The sequence below is a fragment of the Prunus avium genome, chromosome 1 (genome assembly GCF_965620075.1).
Source record: "Prunus avium chromosome 1, drPruAviu1.hap1.1, whole genome shotgun sequence".
NCBI classification, from domain to species: Eukaryota; Viridiplantae; Streptophyta; class Magnoliopsida; order Rosales; family Rosaceae; genus Prunus; species Prunus avium.
The window spans coordinates 58,482,263-58,503,723 of NC_142284.1; the positions used below are offsets into that span (position 1 = coordinate 58,482,263).

The window sequence follows — 21,461 nt, forward strand, 5'->3', positions numbered from 1 at the left end:
TGTGTTTTGCATAAAAAATAAATAAACAGATGGCAGAAATTATTTTGGGAGTTATTGGTCCCGTAATGCAACTTGGTCAGTGGTTATGGAGTCCAGCAAAGCGTGGATTGGGTTACATGGTTCATTACAAGAGAAACACAGAGTCTCTCAACCTTCAAATTGAAAAGCTTCAAGTAATAAAAAATGATAATCAAAATTTAGTTGATGCGTTTCAACTAAATGGAGAAGAAGTCAAGCCTGAGATTAAAAAGTGGGTTGAAGATGCGAATAAGGCCATAGCAGATGCTGCACAATTAACTGGTGAAGTTGCAGCAAGTAAAAATTGCATTAGCGGGATGTGCCCGGATTTGAGATGGCGTTACAATTTAGGAAAGAAAGCAATGAAGGAGAAATAAGTAGTGAACAAGCTACTAGAAAAGGGAGATTTTCAAACAATTTCTGTTCAAGTTCCACATTCCATTGAAATTGAGTCCACAATGTCAACTGGTCATTTTCAAGCATTTGGATCAACAAGAAAAGCCATGGATCAAGTAATGACAGCGTTGAAAGATGATAAGGTCACTGTGATTGGGGTCCGTGGAATGGGAGGTGTAGGCAAAACAACCATGGTGGAACAGGTTGGTGCACAAGCCCGTAAAGATGGATCTTTAATCATGTGATTATGGCTGTCTTTAGCCAAAACCCCAACTTGGTAGATTGAAGGAGAGGATACTAAGGGGAAACAAGACCCTTATAATCTTGGATGACATTTGGAATGCATCACAAACTTTGACTAGCATTGGAATTCACAGCCCCATTGAACTGCAAGGATGCAATTCCAAAGTCCTGCTCACCACAAGGAGATTGAATATCTGTCACGTGATGAAGAGCCATGTAAAAGTACATCTTGATGTCCTTTTTGTAGAAGATTCTTGGAACTTGTTTACGAAGGAAGCAGGAAGGTCTTTTGACTCAAGGACTTCTTATGATGTAGCGAGAAAGGTAGATAGGGAATGTGCTGGTCTTCCAATTGCATTGATAGTAGTCGCAAAGGCACTTGGAGATAAAGACTTTGATGAGTGGAAATAAGCAGCTCGACGACTAGAGATGTCCCAGCCTGCCAACCTTGAAGACGACGGAGATGTGTTCAAATGTATAAAGTTAAGCTATGACTACTTGAAAAGCGAGGATGCCAAGTCATGCTTCTTGCTTTGCTCCCTTTTCCCTGAAGATAGTAATATCCGCATACAAGACTTGTTTAGTTACGGATTCGGGTTGGGATTGTTTCGAGATGGCAAGACATTGGAAGGAGCTAGAGCCAGAGCAAGTTCAGTGATCAAGTACCTTAAAGTTTCCAGCTTGCTTTTGGACTGGGAAAGCGAAGAATATATGAGAATGTATGACGTCATACAAGATATGGGATATGTGAGAATGTATGACGTCATACAAGATATGGCCATATTAATTGCATTATCAGAACAAGGCCATCGGTTTTTGGTACAAGCTGGTTGGAAATTAAATGTCTGGCCAAATGATACAGATGAAGGCTGCTTTGCAATCTCGCTAAGGGATAACCGTATAAGCAAGCTTCCGGATGAGTTGGTATGCCAAAAACTTCAAATTTTACTTCTAAATCATAATCGTGCAGTAGAGGAGATCCCATAAGCTTTTTTCCAGAGTCTGAATGCATTAAGGGTCTTAGACCTTACGGACACTTCTATTTCAATACTACCCTCATCGTTCAATTTCCTAATAAACCTCCAAACATTGCATCTAGATGGATGTCGGTACTTAAAGGACATTTCTGTACTCGGAAAACTAAAGAAACTTGAGATTCTTAGTATGAGATCCTCTAGTTTTAAAAAAATTCTAGAAGAAATAGGGAACTTGGCCAATCTGAGGTCGTTGGATTTGAGTTGGAATTCAGAGATAAACATAATTCCATCGAAAGTGATATCTAGGTTGTCTAGGTTAGAGGAACTAGTCATGGAAGGTAGTTTTGGAGACTAGGGGGGTAAAGTTGAAGGGGCAGAGGAAAGAATCAATGATGGCTTCAATGAGTTCACTTGCTTGTCGTACTTAAACATTTTGTTTGTTTGAATTTGTAATGTAGAATGCATTCCTAAAGATGTTGGGTTCCTTCCAAATTGGGAAAAATTCTTCATATGTATCAAGAGGGAATCAGTCTCGATGGGTCATTTTACGCATTCAGATTGTCCAAGACGATTGGTCCTCGAGACAACAATCGATACATTGCCGAGTTGGTTTAACAGTGTGGTGATCGAGAGAACAGAGGAAATAATTTATAGCGAGTGCAGGGGATTAAATAACTTTCTTGTGGAATATGCCACGGATAGATTACATGGATTGATTTATCTTTGTGTTGAACAGTGCAATCACATGCCAAGTTTGATGAATACAACCACAACATTGGTTCCAAATAGACCTGTATTGGAGAAGTTGGAAGAGTTGTATGTCAATAGGTTAAATGACTTAAAAGAGTTATGTGTTGGTGACTTACCGCATGGATCTCTAGGTATTGGATCCTTTGCAGCCTGTCTATAGGTATTGGGTGTAGCTGGGATGGAAGAAATAGAAGTGGTAACAGTGGAGGGAAGAGGATGGGAGGTGGCAGATCGCATCTTAGGCTTGAAAATACCACTTTTAGCCTGGTTTGCATTGGATGAGTATTAATAGGGGGTTGTGGAAATGAAAGAGGAGAATGAGAAGGAGGAGGAGGATTAGGATTAGAAGGAGGAGGAGGAGAAGGAGGAGGAGAAGGATGAGGAGGAGGAGGAGGACGAGAAGTAGGAGGAAGAGGAGGAAGAGGACGACGAGAAGTAGGAGGAGGAGGAGGAGGAGGAGGATCAGAAATATTAACACAAGCTGGAATTGAAGGAGAACTAGCAAAAGAGGAGGAAGGAAATGGGATGGTGGAAGAGGAAGAAGTTGTTTTGAAAGGAAAAACAGTTTCATGAAAACGAACATGCCTAGAGATATAAATCTTATGAGTGATAGGATCGAGACAACGATAGCCCTTATGATTTAAGCTATAACCAAGAAATACACAGGGTATACTTTTGAAGTCCAGTTTATGAACAGAATACGGTTGTAACCAAGGATAACAAAGACAACAAAAAATCTTAAGAAATGAAAAATCAGGGGAATGATGGAACAACTTTTGAAAAGAAGACATGTGACCAAGATGAATAGAGGGAAATCTATTCAAAAGATAAACGGATGTAAGAAAAACATCAAACCAATAAACCAATGATACGTCGGAATGAGCAATTAAAGTTCTGCCAAGTTCAACAATAGACCGATGTTTTCGTTCTGCCACACCATTCTGCTATGGTGTGTAAGGGCAGCTAAATTGATGGAGAATTCCATGTTTAGAAATATATTGGGTAAACACAGCACTTGTAAATTCACCCCCGTCATCAGATCAAATTTTTTTCATTTTAGAACCAAGAAGGTTTTCAACATGAGTCTTAAAGATAACAAACACAAGGGAAAATTCAGATTTTGTAGATAAAGGGTAAATCCATGTATATTTAGAAAGTTAGCTATGAATAACAACCCATAACTAACATCTAACAACATAGTTAAGCTAAACATGACAAGTGTGATCATCTGAGCCTTGTTGATCGACATGTGATTTTCTGTGTGTAGGTTCAGAGTTGTTAGTATGAACTTGTATTGATGGTTGAGACATACTTGTAACACTCTCCAACCCCTTTTAGCCCTAGATCTCACTTCAATCTTCAACCTTTTAATTGGATTTTCATCCTCTTTCACCCCCTTGCTCCTCATCCCCTAGATCTCCCCCACTCTCACCCATATCACGTGCTCTACTGCACTCCTTCCTCACTTGTTCCCACCTCAATCCAAGCTTGCAGCTATTCATACTCTACATGCGTGTTCGAGTCTTAATCGGAAGATTGGTAGGGTTTCAACTCGGGTGCTCGCACCACCCCCTTCCACGAATTGGTTCTTGTTGGTTCTGCTGGCTACGGGCTGGTTTTGGCCTTCGGTTTGTTTTGATGTATGGCTGCTGTTCCCTTGGACGCGATTTTGGGTACAATGGGTGCGAAGTGCGTCGCAGTGGAGTTCGTTTTTGGGGTTTCTTTGGTTTTATGTTTTTCCAATTTTAAGGCTTTGTTCTAGTGGATTTAGGGTTGTTGTTTGTTGTGTTGGAGTGGAAGTTTGTTCTTTTGTTTTGGCCCTGGTGTGTTGAAAGAAGCAGTAAACAAGCTACTAGAAAATGGAGATTTTCAAACAATTTCTATTCAAGTTCCACATCCCATTGAAATTGAGTTCACAATGTCAACTGATGGTTTTGAAGAATTTGGATCAACAAGAAAAGCCATGGATCAAGTCATGACAGCGCTGAAAGATGATAAGGTCACTGTGATTGGGGTCTATGGAATGGGAGGTGTAGGCAAAACAACCATGGTGAAACTGGTTAGTGCACAAGCCCGTATAGATGGACTCTTTGATCATGTGATTATGGCTGTCTTTAGCCAAAACCCCGACTCGATGAAGATTCAAGGCCAACTTTTAGATATGTTGGGCTTGAAATTGCAGGAGGAAACAGAATTGGGAAGAGCAGTTAAATTGAAGTAGAGGATACTAAGGGGAAACAGGACCCTTATAATCTTGGATGACATTTGGAATGCATCACAAACTTTGACTAGCACTGGAATTCCCAGCCCCATTGAACTGCAACGATGCAATTCCAAAGTCCTACTCACCACAAGGAGATTGAATGTCTGTCACGTGATGAAGAGCCATGTAAAAGTACATCTCGATGTCCTTTCTGTAGAAGATTCTTGGAACTTGTTTACGAAGGAAGCAGGAAGGTCTTTTGACTCAAGGACTTCCTATTATGATGTAGCGAGAAAGGTAGCTGGGGAATGTGCAGGTCTTCCAATTGCATTGATAGCAGTCACAAGGGCACTTGGAGATAAAGACTTTGATGAGTGGAAAGAAGCAGCTCGACGACTGGAGATGTCCCAGCCTGCCAACCTTGAAGACGATGAAGATGTGTTCAAATGTATAAAGTTAAGGTATGACTACTTGAAAAGCGAAGATGCCAAATCATGCTTCTTGCTTTGCTCCCTTTTCCCCGAAGATAGTAGTTTCCCCATACAAGACTTGTTTAGTTACGGGTTTGGGTATGGATTGTTTCGAGATGGAAAGACATTGGAAGGAGCCAGAGCCAAAGCACGTTCAGTGATCAAGTACCTTAAAGCTTCCAGCTTTCTTTTGGACGGGGAAAGCGAAGAATATGTGAGAATGCATGACGTCATACGAGATATGTCCATATTAATTGCATCATCAGAACATGGCCATCGGTTTTTGGTAAAAGCCAGTTGGAAATTAAGTGTCTGGCCAAATGATACAGATGAAGGCTGTTCTGTAATCTCGCTAAAGAATAACCGTATAAGCAAGCTTCCTGATGAGTTGGTATGCCCAAAACTCCAAATTTTACTTCTAAATCATAATCATACAGAGATCCCAGAAGCTTTTTTCCAGAGTCTGAATGCATTACGGGTCTTAGACCTTACCCTAACTATTATTTCAATACTACCATCATCGTTCAATTTCCTAATAAACCTCCAAACATTGCATCTAGATGGATGTTGGTTCTTAAAGGACATTTCTGTACTCGGAAAACTAAAGAAACTTGAGATTCTTAGTCTGAGATAGTCTAGTTTTAAAAAAATTCCATAATAAATAGGAAACTTGGCTAATATGAGGTTGTTGGATTTGAGTTGGAATTCAAAGATAAACATAATTCCATCGAAAGTGATATCTAGGTTGTCTAGGTTAGAGGAACTAGTCATGGAAGGTAGTTTTGGAGACTGGGGGGGTAAAGTTGAAGGGGCAGGGGAAAGAATTAATGCTGGCTTCGTTGAGTTAACTTGCTTGTCGTACTTAAACATTTGGTTTGTTCGAATTTGTGATGTAGAATGCATTCCTAAAGATGTTGAGTTCCTTCCAAATTGGGAAAAATTCTTCAAATGTGTCAAGAGGGGATCAGTCTTGACGAATAGTTATAATAGTTTTAGTCATTTAGATTGTTCAAGACTATTGATCCCCGAGAGAACAATCGATACCTTGCCGAGTTGGTTTAAAAGTGTGGTGATCGAGAGAACAAAGAAAATATTTCATAGCGAGTGCAGGGGATTAAATAACTTTCTTGTGGATTATGCCACAGAGAGATTACATGGATTGATTTCTCTTCAAGTCGAACAATGCAATCACATGCCAAGTTTGATGAATACAACCACAACATTGGTTCCAAAGAGACATGTGTTTGAGAAGTTGGAAGAGTTGTATATCAATAGGTTGAATGACTTAAAAGAGTTATGTGTTGGTGACTTACCGCATGGATCTCTAGGCAATCTCAAGTTATTAAAGGTGAAAGGTTGTAAAGCCTTGGAGGGCACACTTCTTCAACCGAATTTGTGGCAGAGACTTCAAAATCTGGAAGTACTTAATGTTAAAGAAATGTCTCGTATGGAATATGTGTTTGAGTATGAAGGGCTAAAACAAGAACATGTTGCATTTACAAATAGGAGAGATATGACGTTGGCATATCTTGGAGAACTAAAAAGCATATGGAATGGCCTTGCTCATTATGCAATCTTCCGTAATTGTAAGGTTTTAACAATATCTAAGTGTAGGAAATTGATGACCACTTTCATAACAGGCGCATCTCACTGTTTTATGCAACTGGAACTGGAAGAGCTACGGGTAGATGATTACTCTAGTTTGGAGACAATTATTAGAGCAAGAGAGGGAACATTGGAGGAAAAGATCATTTTTCCGCAACTGAGATACATATCTTAGCGGAGTCTTCCATAATTGAAAAGCTTATATAGTGGTGGAAGTGGTGGTTTGATAAATACAACCACAACATTGGTTCCAAAAAGACTTGTGTTGGAAGAGTTGTAAGTCAATGTTAAAAGAGATATGTGTTGGTAACTTACCGCATGGATCACTAGGTAGTCTCAAGTTATTGGAGGTGAAAAGTTGTAAAGCCTTGGAGGGCGCACTTCTTTAACCGAATTTGTGGCAGAAACTTCAAAATCTGGAAGTACTTGATATTCAAGGAATGTCTCGTATGAAATATGTGTTTGAGTATGAAGGGCTAAAACAAGAACATGTTGCTTTTACAAATAGGAGAGATATGACGTTGGCATATCTTGGAGAACTAAAAAGCATATGGAATGGCCCTGCTCATTATGCAATCTTCCCTAATCTTAAGGTTTTGACAGTATCTGAGTGTAGGAAATTGATGACCGTTTTTACAACAGACGCATCTTACTGTCTTATGCAACGGGAACTGGAAGAGCTACGAGTATATGATTGCTCTAGTTTGGAGACAATTATTGGAGCAAGCGAGGGAACATTTGAGGACATGATCATTTTTCCGCAACTGAGATACATATCTTTGCGGAGTCTTCCATAATTGAAAAGCTTTTATAGTGGTGGAAGTGGTGGTTTGATGAATACAACCACAACATTGGTTCCAAATAGACCTGTGTTGGAGAAGTTGGAAGAGTTGTATGTCAATAGGTTGAATAACTTAAAAGAGTTATGTGTTGGTGACTTACTGCATGGATCTCTAGGAAGTCTCGAGTTATTGGAGGTGAAATGTTGTAAAGCCTTGGAGGGCGCACTTCTTCAACCGAATTTGTGGCAGAAACTTCAAAATCTGGAAGTACTTGATATTCAAGGAATGTCTCGTATGGAATATGCGTTTGAGTCTGAAGGACTAAAACAAGAACATGTTTCTTTTAGAAATTGGAGAGAGATAACATTGGCGTATCTTGGAGAACTAAAAAGCATATGGAATGGCTCGGCTCAATATGAAATCTTCCACAATCTTAAGGTTTTCACAGTATTTGAGTGTAAGAAATTGACGACCATTTTCACAACAGACGCATCTCACTGTCTTATGCAACTGGAACTGTAAGAGCTACGGGTAGATGATTGCTCTTGTCTGGAGACAATTATTGGAGCAAGCGAGGGAACATTGGAGGACAATATCATTTTTCCGTAACTGAGATACGTATCTTTGCGGAGTCTTCCATAATTGAAAAGCTTTTATAGTGGTGGAAGTGGTGGTTTGATGAATACAACCACAATATTGGTTCCAAATAGACCTGTGTTGGAGAAGTTAGAAGAGTTGTATGTCAATAGGTTGAATGACTTAAAAGAGTTATGTGTTGGTGACTTAATGCATGGATCTCTAGGCAGTCTCAAGTTATTTGAGGTGAAAGGTTGTAAACCCTTGGAGGGCGCACTTCTTCAACCGAATTTGTGGCAGAAATTTCAAAATCTGGAAGTAATTGAAATTTAAGGAATGTCTCGTATGGAATATGTGTTTGAGTCTGAAGGGCTAAAACAAGAACATGTTGCTTTTAGAAATTGGAGAGAGATGACGTTGGCATATCTTGGAGAGCTAAAAAGCATATAGAATGGCCTTGCTCATTATGCAACCTTCCATAATCTTAAGGTTTTGACAGTATCTGAGTGTAGGAAATTGATGACCATTTTCACAACAGACGCATCTCACTGTCTTATGCAACTGAAACTGGAATAGCTACGAGTTGATGATTGCTCTAGTTTGGAGACAATTTTTAGAGCAAGCGAGGGAACATTGAAGGACAAGATCATTTTTCCGCAACTGAGATACATATCTTTGCGGAGTCTTCCATAATTGAAAAGCTTTTATAGTGGTGGAAGTGGTGGTTTGATGAATACAACCACAACATTGGTTCCAAATAGACCTATGTTGGAAGAGTTGTATGTCAATGTTAAAAGTGTTATGTGTTGGTGACTTACCGCATGGATCTCTAGGCAGTCTCAAGTTATTAGAGGTGAAAGGTTGTAAAGCCTTGGATGGCGCACTTCTTCATTCGAATTTGTGGCAGAAACTTCAAAATCTAGAAGTCTTCATATTCAAGGAATGTCTCGTATGAAATATGTGTTTGAGTCTGAATGACTAAAATAAGAACATTTTGCTTTTAGAAATTGGAGAGAGATGACATTGGCGTATCTTGGAGAACTAAAAAGCATATGGAATGACCCGGCTCAATATGCAATCTTCCATAATCTTAAGGTTTTGACAGTATCTGAGTGTAGGAAATTGATGACCATTTTCACAATAGACCCATCTCACTGTCTTATGCAACTTGAACTGGAAGAGCTACAGGTAGATGATTGCTCTAGTTTGGAGACAATTATTGGAGCAAGCGAGGAAATATTGGAGGACAAGATCATTTTTCCGCAACTGAGATACATATCTTTGCGGAGTCTTCCATAATTGAAAGTGGAAGTGATGGTTTGATGAATACAACCACAACATTGGTTTCAACTGGACCTATGTTGTAAGAGTTGTATGTCAATGTTAAATGAGTTACGTGTTTGTGACTTACCGCATGGATCTCTAGGCAGTCTCAAGTTATTGGAGGTGAAAGGTTGTAAAGCCTTGGAGGGCGCACTTCTTCAACCGAATTTGTGGCAGAAACTTCAAAATCTAGAAGTACTTAATATTCAAGGAATGTCTCGTATGGAATATTTGTTTGAGTCTGAAGGGCTAAAACAAGAACATGTTGCTTTTTTAAATTGGAGAGAGATGACGTTGGCTTATCTTGGAGAACTAAAAAGCATATGGAATGGCCCGGCTCATTATGCAATCTTCCATAATCTTAAGGTTTTAACAGTATATGAGCGTAGGAAATTGATGACCACTTTCATAACAGACACATCTCACTGTCTTATGCAACCGGAACTGGAAGAGCTACGAGTAGATAATTACTCTAGTTTGGAGACAATTATTAGAGCAAGCGAGGGAGCATTAGAGGACAAGATCATTTTTCCACAACTGAGATGCATATCTTTGTGGAGGCTTCCAGAATTGGAAAGCTTTTATAGTGATGGAAGTGGTGGTGTTGAGTGCCCTTCATTGGAACACTTGCATGTGCATGAGTGCCATAGCCCGATTTCAATCTCTGCTTCTGACTTCCATAGCCAGAAGCAAGGCCAAGTACATACTACTTTCCGGTGAAAAGGTACGTGTTTTCTTCTTTAATCTCTACTCAATCGAAACGGGGATTTTGCGTGAAGTAATCTGTATTTAAAAAGTTCATCCAACTCTCCTGTTTAATTCAACTTCTTGTAGAAAGTATTACGAGACTAATTGACAAATACCCGAGGTATTCTCGTCGATCAACTTCTCTAGCTAGTGGCATACTATTTTAGGTGCACTCGCAAGTTCGATAAAGACTGCCTAGCAACCAAACAAGTGCAAAAAAAATTGAAGAAGATCCGCCAAGTTCCAGACCACACATATCATGGCATTCATATACTTTTGAGTTTTTATATTTGACTTTTGTATGAAATTTTTTTGGTCAATTACATCTTTGCACTTGTTTGATTTGGATCAATTACATCTTTGCATGTGTTTGATTTGTGATACAAGTTGTTACTATTGGTACGACTACCATCTAACTATTTTTCACTTTTAAATTAACAAAATTTCAAACATGTATTTAGGAGTCATTAATTTCTTTTTTTAAAAAGGACAGAAATTATTATTATTTTAATTAATCAAAGGTCCCAAACGACGAGTACCGCTGTATCCCCCCGCCACCTAACCTCCCCTGCTCTGCCGCGCTGCACAATCATAAGTCATACTACCTTCCCTATATTTTCCCCAATCCAACCACAAACATAGTCTAGTGTTTACGCCTCATATCCTTTGATGCCCTAATGTAAATGAGGGGCAGATGAAGATCTGGAAGGGCTTTGGCTTTATCATTGTAATTGAAGGAATTTAAATGTTTTTAGGCCAACTCATCTATTGCAAAAACATAGGCTACATAAAGAATGGAAATTGAAGGGAATATGGCCACACACAAAAAAAAGTGATATGGTTGGGTTCTCAACCATTCAATGAAACACTCAAATGAGCAAACCAAAGCAAGCTATGGACTTGGAGCTAAATCAAATTCAGTTATTAAACATGCCCTTAGTGATTCATATTGTCCAAGACTATTGGTCCTCGACACAACAATCAATACCTTGCCGAGTTGGTTTAACAGTGTGGTGATCGAGAGAGCCGAGAAAATAATCTACAGTGAGTGCGGGGGATTAATTAACTTTCTTACGGAATATGTCACGGAGAGATTACATGAATTGATTTCTCTTAGTGTCAAACAATGCAATCAGATGCCAAGTTTGATGAATACAACCACAACATTGGTTCTAAATAGACATAAATAGGGTGCTTTTAGAAAATGGAGAAAGATGAAATTGGCCTATCTTCATAAACTAAAAAGCATATGGAATGGCCCTGCTCAATATGCAATCTTCCATAACTTCAAATTTTGAGTGTGCAATACTGTTGGAAATTGAAGAGCATCTTCACAACAGACGTATCTCAGTATCTTTTGCAATTGGAAAAGCTATGGGTAGTTGGTTGTTTTGGTTTGGAGACAGTTATTGGACCAAGCGAGGGAACATTGAAGGACAAGATTTTTTTCCGCAATTGAGATACATATCATTTCTGGGGTCTTCCAGAATTGAAAAACTTTTATAGTGGTTGAACTGGTGGTGTTGAGTGCCCTTCATTGGAACACTTGTATGTGAACCAGTGCTCCCAATTTTTAATCTCTACTTGTGACTTCCATAGCCAGAAGCAAGTCCACAGAAATAGCACGTGTTTTCTTCTTCAATTATTCTACTCAAAGGGCATTTCTTCTCTTCTTGGTCTCCTGAATGATTCAAATATCCCAACCACCCAAGGGATATATTCTGATCGATGAACAAATATAAGGAAGTTCATTGTCTTCTGATTAGGAATATTAATCTTGCAATAATAAACTCAAACAAGTGCCAAAAATTTGAAGATGATCAGCCTATGTTCCAGACCACATATCATGGCATTCATTCATGCACGACATGCTCAAAGCTAGCTCACCTTTGAGTTTTTATATTTGACTTTTCTGCAACATTTCGACGTATTAATGTCCCCAAAAGTAGAGTACAACTATAGGGATGGAGGGGGTAAATTGTCCCATAAGGCCTGAGTAACATTTATAATGTTATAAATGTATAATACTACATATAATATTATATATTTGAGGCCTCAAAAGTATACTATAGGCAATTGACAAAAAGATAAAACTGTAATCAAATTCTTATTACTACACGCCTAAACTCTGCAAGGTTCATTTTTCCCATCTCAACTGTACTTAAAATACAAGATCCTTGTGACAGGAACTTGATCAAAAGCATAATCACATAATCTAACTAGCCTAGAAAATGGAAAATGTATGGTCCACAAGGAACCTTGCTTGTATACTAAATATTATGTATGGTCCACAAGGCTCGTGGAATACCCTAGAAACTTCACATTCAGCTAAACAAAGGCACAACTTCTACCCGTAAAATGAGTTCTAAGCTGATAATTTACAATAGCCGATTTCTTCAAGCATTTGACATGGTGCCACATATTCAACACTCTACCTCCTAAAACCGTCCTCAGTTGTCTTTGATTGGAGGGAAGGAGATAATCAGATAACGACAGGGTAGAGAAGAAGCTGCATTGCCAGAAACAGCAGTTACCGAAAAAGGTCTGGGAAAGACCACATGATGAATCTTGCAAAAGTGTCGGACTCCAAAAACTCAATATGAGCAGCCCTTCCAATGAAGGTGTTCAGGTTCTTTCCATACGAAGAGGTATCAAAGTTGATGTCACAGCGCATGAACACTCGATTCTCAGAGTGAGGGGCCCGTATCTGGTCCAAGCAATCATTCAGCATTTCCATAAAAACTTTGCCCTTCTTTGACAAGTCCCATGAAGCAGCCTGGCACATATCTATTCTAGCAGAATGGTAGGGAACATAACCATCCTGCAAAACATAATTAATGATGGTTGAAGCAACCACCAATATCATGAGAACAATTTTTTTCTTAAACAGTATAAAAAGTTTAGTGAGATTTTGGTTTTCCATTGGGCACAAATAAATCATTGCAAATTTCTTAGACATTGACAATTGTAAATCTGAAAAGTAGTGTTCAATAAAAGTGCTGCTATCAGACATCAAAATAGATAAAGAAATGAAAGAGCTGTTATGAGTTCCTCCCTGGCAAACATTGAATCTTTGGAGTAATGCCTTGTGTCTTAGTAATGTAGACTATGCTCATCATCCAAAAAAGGAAGATTTCACCATTACAAATGTGAAAATCTCACACAACTATTAAACATTGGAAACACAGAAGGAACCAGAAAGAAGGTTTTAAAGGTAGCGGCTCACATGAACGAGTTCTGAGCAGCTTGAGTTTTTAATTATTTTAGCAGTTGGATCAAAGTCAATGGGTGTGGAAGTATGGCAAAAAATTCAGGTGGTTTATTTAATTTATTGGATTCTTAAGCACAGGTGCTCAAACACAGTAGTTGATGCGAGCAATTATGAAGGTCCATGGACTTATCAATTGCATTTCTTACATTACAATCAATGGCAAACAGCAGAGAGATGCAACGAAAACAAAGTCTCTAGCATAAGTTTAATATTTTTATTAAATAATCTTGGTTACAAAACCCCCAGGGAAGTGATCAAGATACCTGTGGTGAAGATAACAGGATTATATGCTTGAAATTCTCAAGTGTCTTCTTCTGCAAAAAGAATTGATTTAGAACCTCAGCAATTAAACAGATGACATTGGCCACAGTTCTTTCTTAAAGCTCGTCAATATTTTTGTAAAGAATGTCATATTTGCCTTCAATTAACAGAAAATTATGGAATACACAAAACTATTATTGACATATAGTGCAAACAAAAAGCCAGATTAATATCATGATTTTATTTATTTTCCCAAGATCATCAACAGTTATGAGGCAACAGCTTGATGGCTGAGTACAAGTTGTTAAAAGGGAAAAACAGAAAGATGTATCTGGTAATAGAATTCTCAGTACCTTACAGAGCTGGTAAAAGAACGTATTTTGAAGGTCTGGATCATCCGTGAAAGTAAGCTGATGAATACACTGCGTGTTCTTAAGCTTCTTCAAAAGCCACAGCCCGGAGTTAAACAAAGAGTTTGAACTGTATAGATACCCCAAGTGTGGGCCGGATATAGAAAGATATATGTGCAGGTATCTTAGGAATGGCTCCATAATGCTATCTGCAAAAACCATGCCTAATATCAACACCAACTGCATATAATGGGAAAACATGATGTCTAAATGTTTAATACCTGTTAGCGCCGTTCTTATGATCACATTCCCAATAGAATGTCCCACAAAGCTAAGCTTAATATCAGCTATGCTTCCAGATCTTGAAACTTTATCCATTTTCTTCTTAAGGAAAGAAACTACTTCCTGGGCCAACCTTTGTCCCATTTCTCTGAAGTCACCAGATGTTTTGTCTTCATTTGCCTCTGACATTAGAAACTCTACCTTGGGATCTATCAAAAGCCATTGATTCCGAATAAGCCGTAAATCCAGGTGATGCCCCTGTAGTGTGAGAGTTGTATTAAGTACATTTCAGTGCGTAGCACAAATCAATAGACTTATGTAGCTGTTCATCAACTACACCAGTATAAGTTCTATACTCGCAGCATAAAACATGAATGGCCACCAAATGAATATTATAATCCATAAATTACAAACGTTTGACTCACTTTAGGGAGCAAAACACACAATGACTAGCACAACCAAAACACTTTTGTGAGCATCACATATACAGTTTTTCGAACCTTAATAAACATAAGTTATTACAAATAGCTGGCAAGTTTTAACCAAAGGTCAAATGGAAACCCCGACAAACTAAGTTCAAAATGTTAATAAACTTTTTTTTAAAATAATAAAAATAAAAAGTTATGTTGTGGCAACTTTTTACACAATGAAAACATTGGAAGGGGGCAAGGAAAGAACAGAGGAAACAATGAAATGTTAAGAATTTAAGAGGAAGCTGTAAGAGAACAAAACTAGCCTGAAAGCCATGCACAAAGACAACGATCTTTAAAACCCGGCCTTTCTTTGGTGAGCTATAGCTGGATCTCTTGTTTACGGATTCAGAGCCAGATCCACTGAGTAAGCCAGGAGAGTTTATCACGTCCAAATTTCTCAAGTAAGAATTTTCACTAGTAGTACGCCTAGGCGCATTCAAGACACGCTCCACAATGACAATAGGAATGCTTGATGGATCTCCAAATATATGCATGTCTTGAATTGACCGATTGTTAATCTGCAGAGAAAACTCCAATTTACAAAAAAATTCAACGGAAGAGACAATACAACTCTCCATCTGAAAGCAAAAGCCCACCTTCATTTGTGCAATACTTCGTCGATGAAGCTCAGCACGGGTAGCAGCAGTCTGGGCAGGCTGTACATAACACAAGTAAGATCCATAAAACATGCATTGAAAATCTAAATTTGCTGATAACTGAACTGTACATAGGGAACACTGAACAAACCCTTGACATTGCTTAAAACATGTTGGGGAAATTTCTTTCGTCAAGTTACAAATCATGTGGTATGAATACTTAGAACACTTACATCATCAGTTAATTTCCACATAGTTGAAACTCTTCTATGGCCCGCACTGTGGGAAGACTCATCACCCCCACCATTGATAAAATGATGAGGCATCTCAACCTTAGAGTAAACCATCCATATTGACCATTCAGCTTTTCTATCCTTAGCCCATGTGTCACGCAAGTATTCCAGTACCTTTGTTTTGTTAAACCTGTAATGAATAAATATCACCATACAAACGAGTACAGATGATCTGGAAATTAGATCAGAGGAGCGAGTCTTTTATTTTTTGTGGATACAAATAGGAGGTTAATCCAATCACATTGGAAGAGGTCCCGATCATTTTTTAACAGACTATTGATAGGTTATTGACAATAACATGACGTTGCTATTGCATACCAGCATATTTTTTAAAAGGGGCATCCTCTCTAGAAGCACCCTCATAGTGGGAGCCCTTCTAGAGACAATGCCTGTTTCAGTAGTACTTACATTTATATATATATATATATATATATATTCCTCAACGGTGGAAGTCTACAATCAGGACCATCATTGAGTATAGCATCATTTTAATTTATTTAAAAAACATAAAAGGACACAATAACAATATCAAATAAAAACAAACCTGTGGAAGTTTAAAAAAGTGTTCCATAAATATAAAACTTGATCGCCCAAAGAATGAAAATAATTCAGTAAGACGCCCCTTGATAAGGGGCGCAGCAATTCACCACTTCCAAATTCTGACGTGCCATTTACTTTCTGTTCAAAAACAGATAAAGTTAAGTGAAAACACTAAGCTTAAACCATAGAAATTTCGAAATAAGGATAAGAACATTATGCTGCATGAATTAAGTAAGGACCTCAAGACCATTGTGTGGCTTGCCTTGTCCTGAAACTTTGGCATCTGCTGCAACCAAATTTTCTTGCAGGAAAGAATCAAACTTTGTGTCATCCATTTTAGATATAAAATCAGTCAAATCAATTGCTTGGTCAATAGCCTTGCTGAGTTTCTGGAGCTCTTCAAGTAGTATGTCGCGAGCAGCTAACAATGATTTAACAAGCATGATGTCATTCACACCTGCAGCAGCCACTTGTACTGATGCCTAGTCAATCACAAATTGTCAAGTGTAAGTACATGATAGAACAGCCTCTGAAGAGAAGTAGCAAACAAAACATAAATAATAGATTAAGGATACTTGAAACCTTTTATATACATATTAAGAACATTGATGCTAGCAATAAGCCCAGATACAAGTCAGAGTTCAAACTTCAAAAGCATCGCAAATTTTGAAACTTTATATTTTTAATTTCAAATCCATTGTTTATAACACCCATCTATGTTTTAGATATGCTCAGTAGCCTTCCCTTTCAATGCATTTCTCAATGTAAATTTAAACTTTCAAGTTTTTCAGGGACTCAAAAACAATGCTTTGGTTTAAGGGAACTGATACATCCCAATGAAACCTCAGTTATCTTTCTAAAATACAATGTTTTCAAAAGCAAGGTATAGAGGTGAGGCGTTTTATGTCTTGCAAGGCGCGTCGTAAGCCTTTCAGCATTAAGATGCAAGCCTTTAGTATTGAATTATTATCTAATATCAAAAGTATAAAATAATCAAAACAAAGTATTAATTGTCATTCAAGAATAATAATTAGCACAGCTGGGGGTGAGGAACTTTCTTCCTCTCATGCAACTTCTTGCTATTTATTATCATCATGATTACCCTACCATGTTTCTAATTCTAGTGCTTGTACACTTGGTTCAAATAGATAACAAATCCTAGAACAATATGCTAGGAAGGTAGTCACATATAGGAAATAACTAACAACCCGGTACGGTGAGCTTACTACAAGCTGGGGGTGTGGACCCCAAACTTCTTTGCACTGAAATAAAGATAAGAAAGGTTAAAGAGAGGTATGGAGGTGGTGTAAACTAGAGGTCGAGGTGGAGTAAACTGGGCTGGTTTCATTGGGAAATCAAATTAAAGCCTGCCATTTTCTTTTTTAAACACACACACACACACCAAAACCAAAACGACACCATTCATCTCAATTTTCTTTCCTCCAGCAACTCTGCCAGCTTAGTGTCGCTTCTTCTGCATCGCATACGCCTGTCATACCCATATAGCACTTACGTATTAGTGCTTCCCAGATCACGCAGTCCAAATAAAGTAGCTATACCAGATTAGTCGGCTTTGCGCAGTGAAATTGTTTAGTCCTTTTGCGTCACGCAAAAACTCATTAGCCGCTGTTCTTACCAATATGCCATTTCTATGTGGGTCCCTGATCTCGCATGAAGCAATTTCCAAGGATTGTTTATGACATTTATATAATAGACATCCCCGAGGATATTCCTAATAAAAAAAGCCCTAAGCATATTGAATCAATTATGGAAACATAATCTTGACTCTACTACATAGTCAATTCCCTAAACTACAATGCATATACAAAAAGCACATGCGTGTGCATACATATGCCCAATGTATGTCCTGTTATTATGCGAAAGGCCCTTGGAAAGCGCAACAGGGAATTGATGGAAAACATGTATTTTCATGAAGAAGTATGTGTGTGTGTGTGTGTGTGTGTGTGTGTGAGAGAGAGAGAGAGAGAGAGAGAGAGAGAGAGAGAAGCAAAGATGACAACCAACACACAGGAATACACTGTTGAACAAGATCAAAGATTCAAATGTGAATAATGTCAAGCCTCACAAGGGCCAGAAAAAAGATCTAGCAGAATTTAATGCGTAACAACATACTTGATTTGACCCAGAAAGACCTTCTCCACCAACATCTTCAGCAATGGACGAATCACTGAAATAAATCAAATCCTGAGTTAATTTTGCAAAAAAAGTGTGCACAGAATTAGTTTTCAATACCATAAGAAGACTAATTTCCACAAAATGGAGTGCCAAACTACTTTATAGACTAGAATATGTGACAAACCTGGGTACCTTCGATGGGAGCGTGTAAGAGACAGCTTTCAGTAGACTGATGTGTACTGTAACATCAACAAGCACCGCATGGAATACATCAAAATGGACAGGGCAATAAGAATGCAATCCCAGAAGAGCTTTAGGAGGAATTCGGAATTCATGGACAGCTGCAGGGCTAGCATCCAAAGAAGCCTGCAAGTCAGACCTGCAATTTATGCAACATAATAACTGACTCTAGTTTCAATTTGCAAACTTAAACGTGTGTATGAAAATATGAATCATCTCAACTCACCTATTTCCTAATATGGGGGCATGCAGAAGCTCGAACTTCAAAATAACAGCAGATGAGGAGAGACCCTGAAAAGTACATACCCTATTAACATGAATACATTATATAAACACTACATTCTACTTGGACAAAATAACAAATATAAATCGCCAAATTATAGCACATACTTAACCACAAAGATTTCCTTGGAAAGTAATTTAATTTCTTTTGCAAAACAGGATTTTTTATTTTTTATTTTTAACGAGCTTGACCTTCTGGCCTCTTAGGTTTTAAGAATGCAAATTCTCATCAACTATTCTGACGTCATCAAGGCAGCAAGCAGAAAGTTTGGGCATGTAGCTAATGGGACCTTTCACAATTCAGAGAAAAAAAACAAAGAGCCAAAAAAAAAAGGCTAGCCAAAAATAAATGTTGTCATGAATGTCGTAGGCAACCCAGACAACAAACATGTTATGAGGGCCAATAACATCTTCAATAAATTCCATATAGACAGTTAGATGCTTAGCATGTCACATGTGCGTGAGGACAGAGGCACAGAGAGACAGAGAGAGACAGAGACAGAGTGAGACAGAGAGAGCGAGATTATTACCTCATATCTCGCTAGAGATAGATTGAATGATATCATGATTGATAAAAAGATATCCTGCCTTGCATATTTGATACGAAAGGGCTGTGTTGAGAAGCTGTTATCTGTATCATCAATCCTCCATACTCCATATACATCATCAGAACCCAGATCAGGAGCTGCCAGTCAAACAGTTTAATTATCTCTACGCCCTTGCCTCTTAGTTTATGAAAATAGCATCACTTAAATGGGACAAGCTTATTAAATCTTTATTTAACTGAAGCAAAACATATCTCTATGCCCAAATAACAAAAGTATAAAAACCAGTTAACCATGTATATACTAAAAACATGAGGATAGCTAGGTTGATCTGTTGACAAAAATAGCTGGACCCAGGTAGGTCATGTAAAGTTTTTACTCTACACTTTCAATCATTTTGAATATTAACCAAAGAAAGAGAAACAATAAAACAAGCAATGAAAACCTGGCTCTTAAAATTTTGTTTTTTCAAAATAATATCACTTCTCTTAAACAACGACCAACTTGTAATAAATTGATAAAAGTTCAAAAGGACAATTTATTGACCCATGAATACATACTTAAAAACAACCCTCATTGCATCATAACAAGGTAAGATTTGTACAGTTATACTGCATTGCAAAATTCGGGGTTAACTGATAAGAAACTTAGCAAAAGCTCTCGTACCAACAGACCCACTGACCAAATTTATATACTTCTGACTCTGAAAATCAGTTTGTTTCAAACTATATGCTTACAAGCAATGTACTTAACATATACTTACGATTTTATTTTTGACTAAATAGTAATCAATATTTTTATATCATTTTGCTCTATAGAAGAAAAAATAACAACTCCAACAAAAGTCAGTACCTTCATATTGAACAACTCTTGCTGGAGTCCCCACAGAAGTATATTCACTGTCCTCCCATCTCATGGTAATTTTAATTTGGTACCATCTATAAAATAAAATAAATTGAAGAATACCCACAAATTTAACTTTAAAAAAGCAAGCACGAACAAGTTCAAAATAACAATTGAAAGAAATGCACATAAATATACCCCTGCTGGAAAAGGTCAAGATTGTGAAATCTGTGAATGTAAATAGCAATCTCTTGAACAGAATCCAACATAGCCACCGGCTTAACTTCAGCCGGGGGAGGCTTGGCATCTGGCAACCTCTTTGACGATGGAGATTTATAGTTTAGACCCACAAGCCATCCTAAATGCCGAAACATATGGAATCAAAATCCACGAAATTTGCATCCCTTCGCTTCAAATTCAAACCAAACACGGTGCCAATCAAAGCTCTCAGCTTGCCGTCTTAATCCTCATGTATCAACCATTTCCGAAGCTTGATTTCATTGAGAAATGGCACGATTGTTTTGCCGACCACAACAATGTGTCAGTGTTCGCGTGTAGGCAAGTTCACTCTGCGATTTCTAACCCTAGAATTGGCAATCTCGAAATGCTGATTTGCTGGCAGCTAGGGTTCGTAGCATTTGGGATTTTCAACGTTTGTAGTCAGAGAAGGAAAGAAAAACATCACGGACCTTTACAACGTGCATTCCGCTAATTTTGTTTATGCGTTTTTACAATTTTCTCCTTAGCGACTATGCCTTCGGTTCTTTTTAATTGGTTGGGAATGTAACTCTACTAATTTTATTTTTTTTTAACATATGCTGTATACAAAGTAATTACAAAGAAACCATAAGATGTGGTGTGGTGGTAGCTCACCTCATTCCTTAACCATGAGGTTGGGGGTTCGATCCCCGCCCATGGGAATGGAGCGCATTTTGTGGCCAGCCGTTTACTTCAATTGGGAGAGCTCCCGCGGCGAAAGGGATTAGTCACTACTGTCGGCGGTGGATACCCTTGGGTCTCACCTAAAAAAAAAAAAAAAAAAGTAATTACAAAGAAGATTCTCTTGTGATCTTTAAACTAAAAAAGTGAAATTTTATATGATACAAAACTTGATAAGGAAAATTACTAATCCAAATACAAAGAATGTTGCAAATGATGACTTAAATTAGCTAATTGATCAGCTACCATATTTGTTTCTCAAAAATTATGTGAAATTCAAACTTCTAAAAATTGTTGTAGACGAAGTCAAAGATCTTGAA

General features: G+C 38.0%; 1 protein-coding gene and 1 pseudogene across 2 annotated transcripts; one reads left to right on the top strand and one right to left on the bottom strand.

Moving 5' to 3' along the window:
* Positions 1-29: 29 nt before the first annotated feature.
* LOC110772048 (uncharacterized) lies at positions 30-11,822 on the top strand (annotated as a pseudogene).
* Positions 11,823-12,166: 344 nt separating this feature from the next.
* Positions 12,167-20,897, bottom strand: LOC110772071 (uncharacterized). Of its 2 annotated transcripts, none has more exons than XM_088246645.1 (15): positions 20,401-20,897; positions 20,212-20,297; positions 19,345-19,499; positions 18,759-18,823; positions 18,477-18,641; positions 18,290-18,344; positions 16,396-16,638; positions 16,161-16,294; positions 15,557-15,746; positions 15,324-15,383; positions 14,998-15,245; positions 14,254-14,519; positions 13,976-14,181; positions 13,625-13,675; positions 12,167-12,911 (listed from the first exon to the last, which is right to left on the bottom strand). In XM_088246645.1, exons 1-15 carry the CDS (start codon positions 20,574-20,576, stop codon positions 12,621-12,623), a joined length of 2,391 nt encoding a protein of 796 aa, XP_088102771.1. In that variant the 5' UTR covers positions 20,577-20,897; the 3' UTR covers positions 12,167-12,620. The 2 variants fall into 2 exon arrangements, with proteins under 2 accessions (XP_088102771.1, XP_088102770.1); XM_088246644.1 differs by having other exon boundaries at positions 18,477-18,671.
* Between the last annotated feature and the right edge of the window lie 564 nt (positions 20,898-21,461).

Excerpts from the sequence above, each read along its gene's own strand:
- LOC110772071 (XM_088246644.1), bottom strand. The coding sequence starts at position 20,576 with ATGTTTCGGCATTTAGGATGGCTTGTGGGTCTAAACTATAAATCTCCA. Across the intron at positions 19,500-20,211 it reads AAGAGTTGTTCAATATGAAG|CTCCTGATCTGGGTTCTGAT; the intron begins GTACTGACTTTT and ends TTTGACTGGCAG. Across the intron at positions 12,912-13,624 it reads TCCTGTTATCTTCACCACAG|GATGGTTATGTTCCCTACCA; the intron begins GTATCTTGATCA and ends TATGTTTTGCAG.